This window comes from Danio aesculapii, chromosome 3 (genome assembly GCF_903798145.1).
Source record: "Danio aesculapii chromosome 3, fDanAes4.1, whole genome shotgun sequence".
NCBI classification, from domain to species: domain Eukaryota; kingdom Metazoa; phylum Chordata; class Actinopteri; order Cypriniformes; family Danionidae; genus Danio; species Danio aesculapii.
The window spans coordinates 41,776,907-41,793,820 of NC_079437.1; the positions used below are offsets into that span (position 1 = coordinate 41,776,907).

The window sequence follows — 16,914 nt, forward strand, 5'->3', positions numbered from 1 at the left end:
AATTTAGGTTTATATTACTGAAATGTACTGTTAAGCAGGTTACAGATTATTTACCGTAGCATTTTTACTGCCACAGTCATTGAGAGGATTAAACTGGTTATTTAAATAAAGTATCAGTAATATTTTGAAAAACAATTTTTTTTTATTCAGCAAATATACATCAACTTGATCAGAAATGCCAGTAGAAATATTTTACCTCATCAGCAAAAATAAGATGCATATACTGTACAACAAACTGGCATTCAGAAGTTTTAGGTCGGTACCTTTTTATTTTACTTCATTTATTAAACTTTCTAATAATGCATTAATTGATCAAAGCTAAAGATATTTATAATTAGGGCTGCACAATATATCGTTTCTGCATCAATATCACAGTGTGATCATTCGCAATAGTCACATTGCAAGTATATGCAGTATTGAGTCTGGATTATAATTATATAATATAACAAAATAATATAAAATATATTACAAAATAATATAATAATAATAACAGTGTTTTTTGTGGCCTGTGACTGTGAGGAATTTAAAAGCATTCAGGCCTAAGCAATTGTACCGAATTGAATTGTTTATGAAATGAAGACTATGCAGGATTATTTTACATTTGATTATTCAACTACTGTATACTTGAATACAGCCAGAAAACAGTCAAATGCTGTTTATTTAAAATGTATCTTTTCTTTATTGACTTTATCTATGCTTATACTGTAGGTTGTTTCTAATACTTTATGCAGACACGCTCCCCTACAGAATCATCCCAATCAATCTAAAATGATCAATTCTTTCCGAATAGTTATTCAACACATCTAGTTAAACTGTATGCATATCGCAATATGTATCGCAGAATAAAAACAATAATGCAATGTTAGATTTTTTAAATAGCGTGCAGCCCTATTTATAATGTTACATGATATTTCTATTTCAAACAAGTGTATTTTTTAATTTATCAGAGAATGTTAAGAAAATCTGTCCACAAAAATATTAAGCGGCACTACTGCATTCAGCAATGGTAATAATAATAAATGGTTAATTTTTGGACCATTAGAAGTTTTAACGAGTTTTAATGATTTACAATATATTAAAATAAGGAACATTTTTCGAAATTGTAATGATATTTTACATATTTGATTGCGTTTTAATTTAAAGATTACCACCTTTGCAAGCTTAGTGTGTTAATAATATAAATAAAATATCAATTATAAAAAGTGTTAGCTTATTGTATTTGACATTTCTGTATATTTAACCTGATCTGTCTGTCTCCTTGCATTTAGAGTAGTCAGTTTTAGGGTTCATTTAGTTTAGCAATCATCATTTTCTATAATAAACAGTATAGACTGTGAAAAATGCAGGCTTCCACACAGTTTCTTCATGTTGTCCCAACATAAAACATTTAAGTTACCGTAACTGTTAACAAATTTATTTGAATTGCACATAAAACAATTAAGTTGAGCTAAATAACTCAAGAATTATGTTGTTTCAGCTTATTTCAAATAAGTAGTGTGAACAAGCAGCAAAAACAATTTTAGAGTGTATACAGCACACATTTTGTGGCTCTAACACAATGCTAATATGCAGGAGTAGTTTGGCGAGTGTGTGATTGATGCTGTCTAACTCTCTACAATCATCAGTGTGCTGTGAGGACGAGTAGTGCTTCTCTTCATCTGTCTGTTTCTCTCTCACACACACTCCTCCTGTCGTCTATCTGTTCTGCTCTGTCTGCTGTACACTAGAGTGACTGATGGTGATGTGGTGGCCTTGACTCTTGATCTGGCGGGTCAGCCTGAGGGAAGTCGCCGTCGTGCCCGTCGGTACCTGCCAGGAGATCCTGCCGCAAGCCGCAAAAACAGCGAGCGCTTCCGTACGCAACCCATTACAGCCTTTGAGATACAGGAGAGCTGCGGGTACACAGACCGTCTCTGAGATACACTCACACCTGCAGTCTGTTGACTACATAGACACAGTCATTTACTGTATTCAGGTGCTGCGCTTGCTAACCCCATTAACCTTTTATTAATATGACAAATACTATGGTATTCATACAGTAATTTAGGATGTATTGTTTAAGTACTCACTTTAGTTAAACTTTTTACTAACAAACAAAAATACATACACAGGTTATTTGTTGACAGCATAAGCAAGTAAATAACTACAGTGTAAAAAATTAGCCCTGACAGCAAATGTTTTAGGTCATTGAAACTTTCTAAATATTAAAGTTAATCATGTTCTAACTTAATTTGATAAGTTACTCAAGCTAATTTAAGTCAGTTCAACATAATAAAGGTTAAATGGATTCATAAAGTTTTGATTCAGCTTAAACATTTAAGACAACCAGGATTTTGTACAGTGTAAATAAATAACTAATACAATGTACAATAAGCTGCTATTTAGAAGTTTTGGGTCAGGAAATAAATATTTATTTAAATAAATAAACTTTTTGAAAATGCATTAAATTTAAACTTAAAGTTTATTTAACAAATTTGCCAATTTATTTGTCTAATTTATTTTGAATTGTTTTATTGTAATTTCTAGTGTAACACAGCATTTCTATTTCAAACAAATGTTTTTTATTTTTTTATTTATCAGAGAATATTTGGAAAATGTTTCCACAGAATTATTAAGCGGCACAATTGCCGTCAGCAATCACCATGTTAAAATCACCATATTAGAAGGATTCTGTGGGACCATATTACATTAGCGTGTTAATGATTTTTAAATATACTGTGCATACGGAAAGTATTCATAGCGCTTCACTTTTTCCACTTTTTAATGTAGCCTTATTCCAAAAATGTATCAAATTCCTTAATTTCCTCAAAATTCTACACAAAATACCCCATAACACCGCACACCACCAAAATATCAATGGAGTAGCTTCACAACAACTCGGTGAATGTCCTTGAGTGGCCCAGCCAGAGCCCAGACCTCAATTTTATTGAACATCTCTGGAGAGATCTGAAAATGGCTGTACACCGTCGCTTCCCATCCAACCTGATAGAGCTTGTGGCATCGTATTCACAAGACTTGAGGCTGTAATTGCTGCCAAAGCTGCATCAACAAAGTATTGAGCAAAGGCTGTGAATACATATGTATGGGATTTTTTAGGGTTTTTTTATTTTTAATAAATTTGCAACCATTTCAAAAAATATTTTTTCACATTGTCATTATGGGCTATTGTGTGTAGAATTTTAAGGAAGTAATTGAATTTAATCCATTTTGAAATAAGGCTGTAAAATAAAAAAATTTGAAAAAGTGAAGCGCTATGAATACTTTCCGGATGCACTGTATTAAAATGAATTAAAACGTTTATTTGAAATTGTAATAATATTTACATAATTGATTGCATTTTAAAATGAACAGTATCACTTTTGCAAGCTTAGTGTGTTAATAATAATAAAATAATTCTATAAATAATACATTTGTGATAAATTATCGTATTTTTTGAACTTAAGAGATCATAAAATACCAAGAGAAATTTTCAGTATGATTTTACCACAGCTCACACACAAAGAAAAACTATAAAAGATGAATATAATATTAATTATATTATGTTATATTATAGAATCAGAAATCAGAAAGAGCTTAATTGCTAGGTATGTTCACATATACGAGGAATTTGTTTTCATGACAGAGTTTCTGCAGTGCAACAGAACGACAGAGACAGGACAAAAATAATAATTGAATTAAAACATTTTTAAATATAAAAAAGTTAACATAAAATAATATAAAAAATGTATTTCTGGTGAAACTAATTGTAGGAATGTGACTGAAGACAGGACAAACTTAACAAAAACACAAAAACAACTGCAAAGCATGACACTGAGGCAGCCATCGCTATATTATATTATATTATATTATATTATATTATATTATATTATATTATATTATATTATATTATATTATATTATATTATATTATATTATATTATATTTGTTATGAAGCGGACAGGAGACAGAGGTAAGGAAACGTTAGGGTGTTTATTAAATGACAACAAGGAGCACATGAAGGATAGCCAGGAGGATCAGGAATGATGTTGGGGTCTTTTCCTCCGTGGCTGGGTAACAGGAATACACGAGGATGGACAGCACACACCAGATACAGCTGACAGAGGATGACACAGACTTGGAAGGACTGGAAGACAGGACGATTCGGGAGGACCAGGAAGACTAGGAGGAATACAAAGAGAACAGGTAAGTAAATCGTTTGTTTTAGCTGAGGATGACTACGCTGAGTGGTCGCTCAGTTGTCCGCTTTCGTCGAGACGAGCCCGGACAATGAGCGACTGGAGTGCTGTGCTTTTATCTGGTGCTCGTGAATGTGATGCAGCTGTGTGCTCATTAGAAGTCAGGTGATGGTGATCTTCGTGAGTGGGGGTCGTGAGAGCCTGACCAATCCATGACAGTACCCCCCCTCCCCAGGGCCCGCTCCTGAGGGCCGACACCTCCGACGCCGTGGTGGTCTCCCTCTGCCTCTAGGCGCTGGGAACTCAGGGTGGCTCTCATGAAACTCCACCATGAGACTAGGATCGAGAATATCAGCTCTGGGAACCCATGTCCTTTCTTCGGGGCCGTACCCTTCCCAGTCCACCAGGTACTCCAACTGGCCACCACGACGTCGGGAACGCAAGATCTCCTTCACTGCGTAGACGGCTCCTTCTTCTAGGAGCAGTGGAGGAGGGGGTTCCTCTTCGTGGTCAGGCTCTGTGGAGGGAAGAACAGGATCGTGATAGGGTTTCAGGAGTGATACGTGGAATGTAGGGTGAATACGGTAGTGAGAGGGTAATTGTAGTTTGTAGGTGACGGGGTTAACCTGTTCCACGATGGTGAAGGGACCAACAAATCGGGGACTTAACTTGCGAGAGGGCAGTCGCATGCGTATGTCCCGGGTGGATAGCCACACCTTTTGTCCGGGTGTGTATCTGGGTTCTTCAGACCTTCTCCTATCGGCGGTTACCTTGCTTCGACGGACTGCCCTCTGCAGATGTTGATGAGCCTCGTCCCAGACTCTCTCGCTCTCCCGGAACCAGTGATCCACTGCGGGGACATCAGATGGTTCGCCATCCCAGGGAAAGAGCGGTGGTTGGAAGCCCAGGACGCACTGGAATGGCGTGAGTCCGGTGGAGGGTTGCCGCAGTGAATTTTGGGCATATTCTGCCCAGCCCAAATACTGGCTCCAGGAGTTCTGGTGACCACTGCAGAAGGTCCTCAGGAACCGTCCCACCTCCTGAATCTTCCTCTCTGTCTGCCCGTTGGTTTGGGGATGATATCCAGAAGAGAGGCTGACGGCCACACCTAGGAGCTTGAAGAAGGCTTTCCATAGACGTGAGATGAACTGTGGACCTCTGTCCGACACAATATCTTCTGGAATACCAAATGACCTGAAGACTTGATTAAAGATATTGTCGGCAGTTTCAAAGGCTGTGGGAAGACCTTTCAGAGGGATTAGTTTGACAAACTTTGAGAATCTATCTACTATGACTAGAATACAGGTATTACCTTCTGACGAAGGGAGGTCAGTGATAAAGTCCACTCCTAGGTGTGACCAGGGACGGTTCGGAATCGGCAAGGGATGGAGCTTTCCAGCGGGTAGATGACGTGGGCTCTTGGATTGGGCACAGTCCTTACAGCCCTGAACATATTGCCTCACATCCCTTGCCATGTTTGGCCACCAGAATCGTTGGGATACTAGCGAGAGAGTATTGTTGATCCCTGGATGTCCAGTGCCTAGCGAGGTATGTAAGGAGTGGATCAGATCTACCCGGTGTTCAGGTGGTATGAACTGCCGATGAGGAGGGCATCCCGGCGGAGCAGGGGCTTCCGGAGTGGCAACGACTGGAGGAGCGTTCCAGGTGATCGGACAAATGGAGATGTGTTCGGGAAGAATCTTCGTTGGGAGTTCTTCATGATCGTGATGCTCGTGTAAACGAGAGAGAGCGTCTGCTCTTAGATTCTTGGGTCCTGGACGATAGGAAATGGAGAAATCAAAACGTGAGAAGAAAAGTGACCATCTGGCTTGACGTGGACATAGTCTCTTGGCCTCTTTGATGTATTGGAGGTTTTTGTGATCTGTGATCACCTGGAACGGATGTTTGGCTCCCTCCAACCAGTGACGCCACTCCTCCAAGGCTAGCTTGATTGCTAGAAGCTCCCTGTCTCCTATGCTGTAATTCTGCTCCGCCGGGCTCAACTTCCGAGAGAAATAGGCACAGGGATGCAGTCGGGGCGGTGTATCATGATGTTGAGATAATACTGCCCCGACGCCGGTGGTGGATGCGTCCACTTCCACCACGAAAGGAAGATTTGGGTCAGGATGAGTCAGGAGTGGGGCCCTTGTGAACTCCTTCTTAAGAAGGCGGAAGGCTGCGGCTGCTTCTTTGGTCCACTCCAGTCCTTTGGGTTTACCCTTGAGGAGATTAGTGAGAGGTGATGTAATCCTGCTGTAGTCCTTGATAAACCGTCTATAAAAAAGTTAGCAAACCCAAGAAACCTCTGGAGCTCCTTAATGGAAGTGGGTTCTGACCAGGATAGAACAGCCTCAATTTTCTTCCCATCCATACGTATACCGGTTTGGTCAATGATGTATCCCAAGAAATGAATCGACTTCTGGTGGAATGAGCATTTCTCCGCTTTGAGGTAGAGGTGATGTTCTCTCAATGTGTGTAGGACCTCCGCAACGTGTTGGCGATGTTCGGCCTCACTCCGGGAGTAAATGAGGATGTCATCTATGTACACTATTACACAGTGGTGAAGAAACTCCCGGAGGACTTCATGAATGAAGTTTTGGAATACGGAGGGGGCGTTGACCAGACCGTAAGGCATGACCTCATATTCATAGTGGCCAGTAGGGGTCACGAATGCTGTCTTCCATTGGTCCCCCTCACGTATTCTTATCAGATTATACGCGCTGCGGAGGTCCAATTTAGTGAAGACTTTAGCTTCTCGGAGCTGTTCCAAAGCGGCTGGTACCAGAGGAAGGGGATATCGGTATTTTACTGTACCGTTATTTAGGACCCTGTAGTCGATGCATGGACGCAGCCCTCCGTCCTTCTTGGCCACAAAGAAGAAGCTTGAGGCGGCTGGTGATTTTGAGTGACGTATGTACCCCTGACTCAGAGCCTCCCTTATGTAATCTTCCATTGCCTGATTCTCTGGAAGCGAGAGCGGGTAGATCCTACCTCTTGGCAACTGGGCATCTGGAACTAGGTCGATCGCGCAGTCCCATGGCCGATGCGGCGGTAGCTGGGAAGCTCTCTTGGGGCAGAAGACATCATGAAAGGAGCTGTACTCCTTAGGAATGTGGATAGACTGCTTCTCAGGAGGGCTCTCGACCGATGTTGCAAACAAAGAAATGGGGTTCCGACCTTGAAGAGGGAGATTTGGAAAACAGGCAGGTGTACATCCAGATCCCCATTTCCTTATCTCTCCTGTGCCCCAAGAGATGATGGGATCGTGCTTCACCAGCCACGGGCGCCCTAGAATGATGTCCATATTTGCACCCTCCAGAACCAGAAATTGAATCCTCTCTTGATGTAACAACCCCACTTGAAGAAGGATGTCTTCGCATTGTCGATGGATACGGGTCGAAGATCGAGTGCACTGGGTTATCGGTTGTATCTGGTATATATGCGAGGACGCCTCAGTACGGAGGTGGAGTTGACGACAGAGGGATTGGGAGATGAAGTTCCCTGCTGACCCGGAGTCGATGAGGGCTGTGACAAGGAGAGAAATAGAGGCAGTAGTTATTTGTACGGTGGTAGTAAGTGGTTTACATTGTTCAATATTCGTACTGAATACACTCACTGAAGTCCGAATGGGACGAAGGGGACACTCCATACGGGTGTGTCCACTGACACCGCAGTATAGACACAGACCCCGGGTCAGCCTCCTCTGTCGTTCCGCTGATGTCAGTCTTCCAGACTCTATTATCATGGGTTCTGGTTCTGGAGAGGCTGTTGACTCAGGCGATTGGAGGAGTGCAGACGAGGGGGTGATGGTGTCCTGTTGATAGGAACGGAGACGATCGGAACATCGGAGAGAATGTTGGATGAATCTCTCCAGACCCATTGTATCATCTAATGTGGCCAGTTGGATTCGGAGAGTGGGTTCCAAGCCGAGCCGGTACGTGGTCAACAACGATCTCTCATTCCATCCACTTGCAGCTGCTAGAGTGCGAAACCGGAGAGCATATTCCTGTGTAGATAGAGTACCTTGCTTTAGATGATACAGCTGCTCTCCAGCGGCTACTTCCCCATCAGAACGTCCAAACACCTCTTTGAAATACTCCGTGAAGGTAGTGATGGAATTCATGACCGGCCCGGCTTGGTTCCAGATCGTCTCAGCCCATTTAAGTGCAGGTCCAGAGAGTAGAGATACGATGTAGGCGATCTTCGACTTATCTGTGGGATATAGAGAAGGTTGCATTTCGAATATGAGGGAACATTGTAACAGAAAACCATTGCACTCCCCCGCTCCGCCTGAGTAGGGCGCTGGTCGGGCCATGGGACTGGAAGGAAGGGCCGAAGAAGAAACTGTGGAGGCGGAAGTGCTCGGTGCTGGTGGTGCGTTGGAAAGTGGAGCTGGTGGCTGTAGAATCCGCTTCAACTGGTCCACCAGCTCTTGAAGGTGATCGGGGGTGCTCATGTTGTCGTCGTTATAGGTCCGGGCTTCTGTTATGAAGCGGACAGGAGACAGAGGTAAGGAAACGTTAGGGTGTTTATTAAATGACAACAAGGAGCACATGAAGGATAGCCAGGAGGATCAGGAATGATGTTGGGGTCTTTTCCTCCGTGGCTGGGTAACAGGAATACACGAGGATGGACAGCACACACCAGATACAGCTGACAGAGGATGACACAGACTTGGAAGGACTGGAAGACAGGACGATTCGGGAGGACCAGGAAGACTAGGAGGAATACAAAGAGAACAGGTAAGTAAATCGTTTGTTTTAGCTGAGGATGACTACGCTGAGTGGTCGCTCAGTTGTCCGCTTTCGTCGAGACGAGCCCGGACAATGAGCGACTGGAGTGCTGTGCTTTTATCTGGTGCTCGTGAATGTGATGCAGCTGTGTGCTCATTAGAAGTCAGGTGATGGTGATCTTCGTGAGTGGGGGTCGTGAGAGCCTGACCAATCCATGACAATATTATATTATATTATATTATATTATATTATATGCAGTGGCGCAGTAGGTAGTGCTGTCGCCTCACAGCAAGAAGGTCGCTGGTTCGAGCCTCAGCTGGGTCAGTTGGCGTTTTAGTGTGGAGTTTGCATGTTCTCCCTGCGTTCGCGTGGGTTTCCTCCGGGTGCTCCGGTTTCCCCCACAGTCCAAACACAAGTGGTACAGGTGAATTGGGTAGGCTAAATTGTCCGTAGTGTATGAGTGTGAATCAGTGTGTGTGGATGTTTCCCAGAGATGGGTTGCAGCTGGAAGGGCATCCACTGCGTAAAACAAATGCTGGATAAGTTGGCAGTTCATTCCACTGTGGCAACCCCAGATTAATAAAGGGACTAAGCCGACAAGAAAATGAATGAATGAATATTATATTATATTATATTATATTATATTATATTATATTATATTATATTATATTATATTATATTATATTATATTAACAATTTGTTGAAATATTACCTGATTAAAATATATTAACTAACATTTTTAGTCATTTTTAATAATTTGTGAGTAAAATTGAAGAGTTATTAGGTGTTATTGTTCCCCTTCATTATCACACATACCTGTGCTATGTTATCAGATGTCAGAGATCATCAGTCACAAGCCTGTAAATGAGTTCAGCATGAATCCCATGTGCTTGATCAGGGTGTGTAGGAGCTCATCGTTTTAATAGTTTGTATTATGTCATGCTTATAACCTGCACAGATGTGTCTGAGAGTGCATGTGTCATAATGCCTGTAGTGCCGGAGAGGCTTGTTAAAGCAGATCTGGTGTGAAGTCATCTCACTTCATTCTGCAAAACCTCTATTACTTTGCATGAGAAACACTGAGAGGGTGTTGAAGCGTGAGCTTGATTGACTCGTCCATTTTCTTACTTTGACTTAGTAATAAGTTACCTCTGATAAACTTCTTTATTTTGCAGAACTGTTGATGCTGAAAATCAGGACACTTCGCAAAGTAAGTGCTAAAATACCATTTTACTATTATGCAGTTTACTATTACATGTTTCGAGCCTGAAACTGAGCATTTTTGATATTTGCTGCATTTTAATTTATGTTATAATAGTTTTTAATGTTACACTGTAGAAAATGCTGAGTTCCACTCAATTGTTTCATGTCGATTAAGTTAACTGATTTTACAGATTTAAGTGCATTTAACCTGAAACAGTTTTTGATGTTTCAGCTCATTTTAAATGTTTAAAATTTAAACTTTTTAAAAAATTCATTTAAAATTTTGAACAAGCAGCTAATCATTTATATATTTATCATATATTAGCTAGATTTATTATCATTTTTGAGTGTAAAATCAGCAAGTGAGAAGGTCATTGCACTTCTTATCTGCTTTTGGCTTGAATTACAAAGAAGATATTCAGTTAAAATTAAGTTCAAATTCTGAAAACTCATTAAGTTGAGTTGACATTATTGTAATAAGCATGTGTTGATGCTATTAAACAAAAGTATTATAGTTTTGTTCAAAGAGTTTCTGTTTTTTTAACTATGGTTGCATTTATCAAAACTAAATTTTTCATGAATTGTAATTATTTTACGTTTTTTGTCAGTTTAGTGGCGAATTCATACGAATTTGTATGAGTTCAGTTGTATGAAAATATATGATTTAAAAAGGAGGTGTGGCACCCAATCCCCACCACTAAACCCAACTGTCACTGGGTGAAAAGCAAATCATACTAAATTGTACGAATGAGACTCTGTGAATCCATTTGATTTAGCCACTAAATCCAAAAGTTACAAATTGCTATGAGATTGTGCATACAAAATGCACAAATGTCACATTTCTTTAAAAACTATTTTAACTGTTTTGTATTTTTGCATAGTAACTCAACACACTAGCATACGACTATTAAATCACAGAAAATCGCAGAAAATCACAATATTTGGAAAGGTTTAATTAAATAATCTGATGGGTGTTTTGAACTGAAACTTTACAGACACATTATGGAGACACAAAAGACTTAGCTTAAGCATTGAAAAAGGGGTAAAATAGGTGCCCCTTTAAAGCACAATATGCTTGTAGTTTTGCAGGCAGTTTTTTCCCCCAACTTCTGTTTTACACAGAGTAGTTTTTTTCAACACATTTCTAAACATAATAGTTTTAATAACTCATTTTAAATAACTGATTTATTTTATCTTTGCCATGATGACAGTAAATAATATTTGACTAGATATTTTCAAGACACTTCTATACAGCTTAAAGTGACATTTAAAGGCTTAACTAGGTTAATTAGGTTAACCAGGCAGGTTAGGGTAATTAGGCAAGTTATTGTATAACGATGGTTTGTTCTGTAGACTATCGAAAAAAATCTTGCTTAAAGGGGCTAATAAATTTGACCTTAAATGGGTTTAAAAAAATTAAAAACGGCTTTTATTCTAGCTGAAATAAAACAAATAAGACTTTCTTAAGAAGAAAGAATATTATTAGACATACTGTGAAAATTTCCTTTCCTTGATCTGTTAACCATCATTTGGGAAATATTTAAAAAAGAAAAAAAAATTCAATGGGGGGCTAATAATTCTGACTTCAACTGTGTGTGTGTATATATATATATATATATATATATATATATATATATATATATATATATATATATATATATATATATATATATATATATATATATATATATATATATATATATTCTGACTATGGCTAAAGAACCATTTTTGAAGATCTTCTCCATTCAGTACAGTACAGTCCTAACACAAATCAATTAGGTTACCTTAATTATTTTTTTTACAAATTTAAGTGGATTAAACATAAAATAATGAAGTTGTCCCAAAAAAACCTTAGGAATTGTGTAGTTTGAACTAATTTTAAATAAATAGTGTGAACAAGCAGCAAAAGTATTTTTTCTGCTTCATACTATAAATGCAGTATACCTTTAAAAACTTTTATAACGCTGCAGAATTCATGATTGAATAAAATGATGAGTCTGAATGAGACCGTGTGTGTGTAGTAGAGGTGTGTGATACTATAGTAAATCAAAACATAAACACACTCTCTCACACTTTTACAGATGCATATATACTGAGTAATGGATACTGTCGTAAACAGTTATAATAAACCTCCGTTTATTACTGGTGAGAGGCTAAATCTTATGAGGCTGTATTAAAGAAAGAGATATGGGAAATGTTAGCCGTGCTTTTGAGGAGTGTATCAATGACACTTACATAATCATCCATTAATTCCTCAAAAACACAGTTAGTATAATAAGTTGAACACATACCCTGGGGGAAAAATGGACTGAAGCGTGTGTGTGTGCATGCGTGTGAGTGCCATAAATGTGCCAGTCAAGAAAAGTACACACAGGTGAAGATTACATCTGCCAGCTATTTGTGCATTTGGCCAAACACACTGAAATGAGTTTATGAGTGTGTGAGAGAGCATGGATGATACATTTGTTAGTCATTTGGTGAGCTCACGCGGAATCTGCACTACTATAATCTAATGTGAAACTGATGCGCATGTGTGTGTGCAGCTAGTAGTTATAGTTTTGGTCAATTTCATCAGTTTTTGTATCTGTCTAAAACATTTGATTTCAGATTTTATTATTTTATTTTAAAACTGTTTTATCTATGCCATATATGGTCCAATCCTACTAACGTCTTCGTCAATTTAAAGCTTATTTATTTAGCTTTCAGATAATCTCTAAATCTAATTTTCACTATTGACAGATTTTGTTGTCCAGGGTCACATTTCAGAAACATTCTGAAAAAGCAAGAGGTTTTGAGGGTTAGTAGCTTACAGGTTATAGGTGAGGTTTTAGTTTATAGTTTCAGTAATCTGTAATCTATAAAGGCAGAAATTTTTCATTTAGAAGTCAACAACTACTGTTAAGTCAATTTTTATATGTCCATTTTTTAAATTACATTTGCAGCTCTAGGTTTCAATTACAATCACATATTTGATATTTATTATTATCTACTGTAAATAGGGATGTCTACATTACATTTGTCATGTAGACATATTGTTTATGGGCCATGGACATGTTGTCTGGATCAAAACAAACTGACAAAAGTGATTTTATATACATAGAAACCATATTAAATGTAAGTAAAGTATCCACTTTAATGTTTCAAATAACTTCTGTCAATTGTTCTAGTTGTCATTCAGTATATAAACAAAATAACATGATGTATGAATATTTACAATTTTATATGATTACAGATGTTCTTTCTGACAAATGGGTAAATACACAGTAAAAAGCAATTAGGTGTCTCAAAACAATGTTTAAACTATGGTATAAAAGTATTAACTAAATGAAATGTATGAATTCAATTCAATTCATCTTTATTTCTATAGCACTTTTACAATGTAGATTGTGTCAAAGCAGCTTAACACAGAAGTTTTAGTAGATTGAAGCTGTCAGTCCAGTTGAAGTTGAAGTTCAGTTTAGTTCAGTTCAGTGTGGTTTAATTTTCACTGCTGAAAGTCCAAACACTGAAGAGCAAATCCATCAATGTGCAGCTCTACAAGTCCCGAACCAAGCAAGTCACTTTGTCACCAATTAATAAAAGTGAAGAAACAAAAACCTTGAGAGAAACCAGGCTTAGATGGGCATGACTATTTCTCCTCTGGCCAAACTTCTAATGCAGAGTCTAGGCGCCGGAGACTGGAGATAAAATAAATGTGTATAATTATAGTAAATAAGTCAACTTAACAGTTCCAAGCTTCAAGGGATCCACTCATTTTTTTAAGTAAAGTCAACTTGTCACTTTTAAGTATCTCAAAGTAAAGTAACTAATTGCTTTTCACAGTGTAATGGTTTGAAGTAATGTGCCAAATAAAAAAATTAAGATGATGAAGTGCACTGGGATCCCTAAATGGCATCTTTAAATAATCAATCGAGTCCTTCTCTAAATATACCTGACTGTTTTTGTAAAAACTATTCTACTAAATTGCTTTTTACTGGGTGTTTTCTTTAAATAATAAAGAATTTGTCCAATTTCATACAACTTTTGACACTGAAATTTTGAGCTCAGACAATAATTCGATTTCTGTTCTGGAAACGTAAGCAAATTAGTTCTCATTTATTTATATAGCACTTCATTAGTATACCTAATGGGCATATAGTACAAATAATGTTTCTATGGAATATAATCAGTGAACTAAAAATATAATATTGATACCTGGATCTAATTTAGTTACGTTTCTCATCCTATCAGTCTTACCAAATCTATATAGAACAACATGAATTTGGTATATCTTCATTTAATGTGGATACATGTGCAGCAGGATCAGTTCATCCAGCTCATTTGAAATATCGCAGTCTGTTGTGCTTTTTGTTAGTTCTGATTATTGTGGCATTTCTGTTACTCTGAAGTGCATGTGTGTGTCTTGGAGTTGTGTTTGACCATGTAATGTGCTTGCTGTGTTTCTTGCAGTGGATGTAAAGACGGATGACAGAGCCAAGATGAGCGTAGCTGCCAAGATGTCTCTGTTTAAAGTAGGTGAAACAAGAGCTCAGCGTATCTCTTTAGCAAGTGCTGCAGCCCGAATAGAAAAAGGTCATTGCCATGGATGGGAACACACACATGCACACACACACAAATGATTTTTATACTGTACAAATTGTATAATCTATCCCTAACCTTAAACTCAATCCTCACCAAAAACAATCTGCATTTTCATCATTCGGCTTAGTCTTTATTTCAGAGGTCACCACAGTGGAATGAACCGCCAATCTGCGTTTTAATTTTTTTAAATGTTTCATTCTGTGTGATTTATGAGCTGTTTTCCTCACGTGGACCAAACAAATGTGCCCACAAGGTCTAAATTTACTGGTTTTGCTACACTTTTGGGGATATTTAATCCTTACAATTTAAGAAACACAAGGTGTACACACACGGTGTATATATTTACCCTAGTAGGGACTTTCCCTCGTAATATAAGCTAATAATAATAATAAAAATTACTGTAGGCTATACTTATCCATTACCATAAAATGCATTATATAATAATAATGAGTTAGTTTAATGTCATCATCTGATGTTTAGAAATGACACAGAAACACAGAATACTCAAATTCAGGACATTTTTATTCTTCTGGAATTTGGAAGGACAACGCACAAATGAATTACATACATTTGAAAATGGATTTTGAAGTCATTTATCTTGCTATAGGCATTTCTAATCTTTCTGCTCCAGTGTGTCTGTGTTTTTGTGCTTTTGTCTGTCTTTGGGTCGTAGGTGGTAATAGGAGAGCTGGAGTGTTTGGTTACAGTGTGACCTGCTGGGTTTCATTCGTTACTGTGACTTCCTTACCCAGACTGCCAACCCTGGCTCTGTTTTATTCATCCTGCCACTGACCCACTTCAGCACATACAGACACAATCATTAAGCGCAATGCTGTTAGATTATTTTTTTAGAGAAACGGCAGAACTTGTTCACCAAGAATAGCAGTTTTGTTATTTAATTATTCACCCACGTTGATGGGAGAAGTTATTCATTTTTTGCTTTGATTATGTAAGCAGATTGTCTCAGAAGCTTTTTGTAGATACAATGAAAGTGAGTTGTGACCAGGAATTACATATGGCACGATGCATGATCTTATAATAGCCTATGTAGAGGTAAATGTAAAATGATTAGCCCTCCTGTTGAATTTTCAAGTGATGTTTAACAGAGCAAACTATTTTTTCACAGTATTTCCTAACATATTTTTTCTTCTGAAGAGCATCTTGTTTATTTTAGTTTGGCTGGAATAAAAAAAATAAATAAATAAATAAAAAATAATATATATAATATATATATATAAATATATATATATATATATATATATATATATATATATATATATATATATATATATATATATATATATATATATATATATATATATATATATATATATATTAAAAACCGCATTAAGATCAATATTATTAGCCCTCCTTAATAAATATATATGTATTTTTCTATTGGTTAATAAAAAATTAATTTGTCAAATTTGAACATTATTGTCCAGTGTCTTGCCTAGTTAGCACAATTAACCCAGTTAAACCTTACACTTTCACTTTAAACTGAGTACTAGTATCTTGAAAAAAAAACCCTAGTAAAATATGATGTACTGTTACTATGACAAAGACAAAATATATCAGTTATTAGAAATGAGTTATTAAAACTATTATGTTTAAACATGTTGAGAAATCATTTCTGTGTTAAGCAGCACTTGAGAAATATTTGAAAAATTAATAAATAATGAATTTCACATGACGGCTAATAATTTTGAACTTAACCGTATATTATTAGAGAATATACACAAACATGAATAGAATTTGATGAGTTAAATTTTCTCACATAAAATAGTCAAATACACCACTTCTATGGCTTTTTAAAAGTTTTGTAGATTCATTGCCCCAGTCTCCATTGACATTCAAGGCAAGGCAAGTTTATTTATATAGCACATTTCATTCGCAGTGGCAATTCAATGTGCTTAACATAAACAGGAATAAAAAAGACACGTATAAGAAAATAAAATCAAATGATGAGTAAAAACAGATAAAAACAGATTGAAATTTGTTAAAACAGGTTATAAAAGAATGAAAACGAAAAGAAAGACATGATAGTGTGATCTGTTGGATGTAGCACAGTGCTCATTCAGTAAAGGCACAGCTAAACATGTATTTAAGTCTTGATTTGAATGTGTCTAATGTTGGAGCACATCTGATCATTTCTGGAAGCTGATTCCAGCAGCGGGGGCGTAGTAGCTGAAGGCAGATTCACCCTGCTTTGACTGAACTCTT

At 37.5% G+C, this 16,914-nt stretch overlaps 1 protein-coding gene across 6 annotated transcripts in view; it reads left to right on the forward strand.

Moving 5' to 3' along the window:
* svilc (supervillin c) overlaps nt 1–16,914 on the forward strand; it is a 65,526-nt gene that overhangs the window by 23,215 nt on the left and 25,397 nt on the right. For 4 of the 6 annotated variants that reach the window (XM_056454023.1, XM_056454024.1, XM_056454025.1 and 1 more), the window contains 3 exons: nt 1,728–1,898; nt 10,083–10,117; nt 14,560–14,621. In XM_056454023.1, the coding sequence (XP_056309998.1) occupies nt 1,728–1,898; nt 10,083–10,117; nt 14,560–14,621 (268 nt within the window). Of the gene's footprint in view, nt 1–1,727; nt 1,899–8,800; nt 8,917–10,082; nt 10,118–14,559; nt 14,622–16,914 lie in introns of those variants that run through there. The other 2 variants (XM_056454029.1, XM_056454028.1) reach the window with 2 other exon arrangements.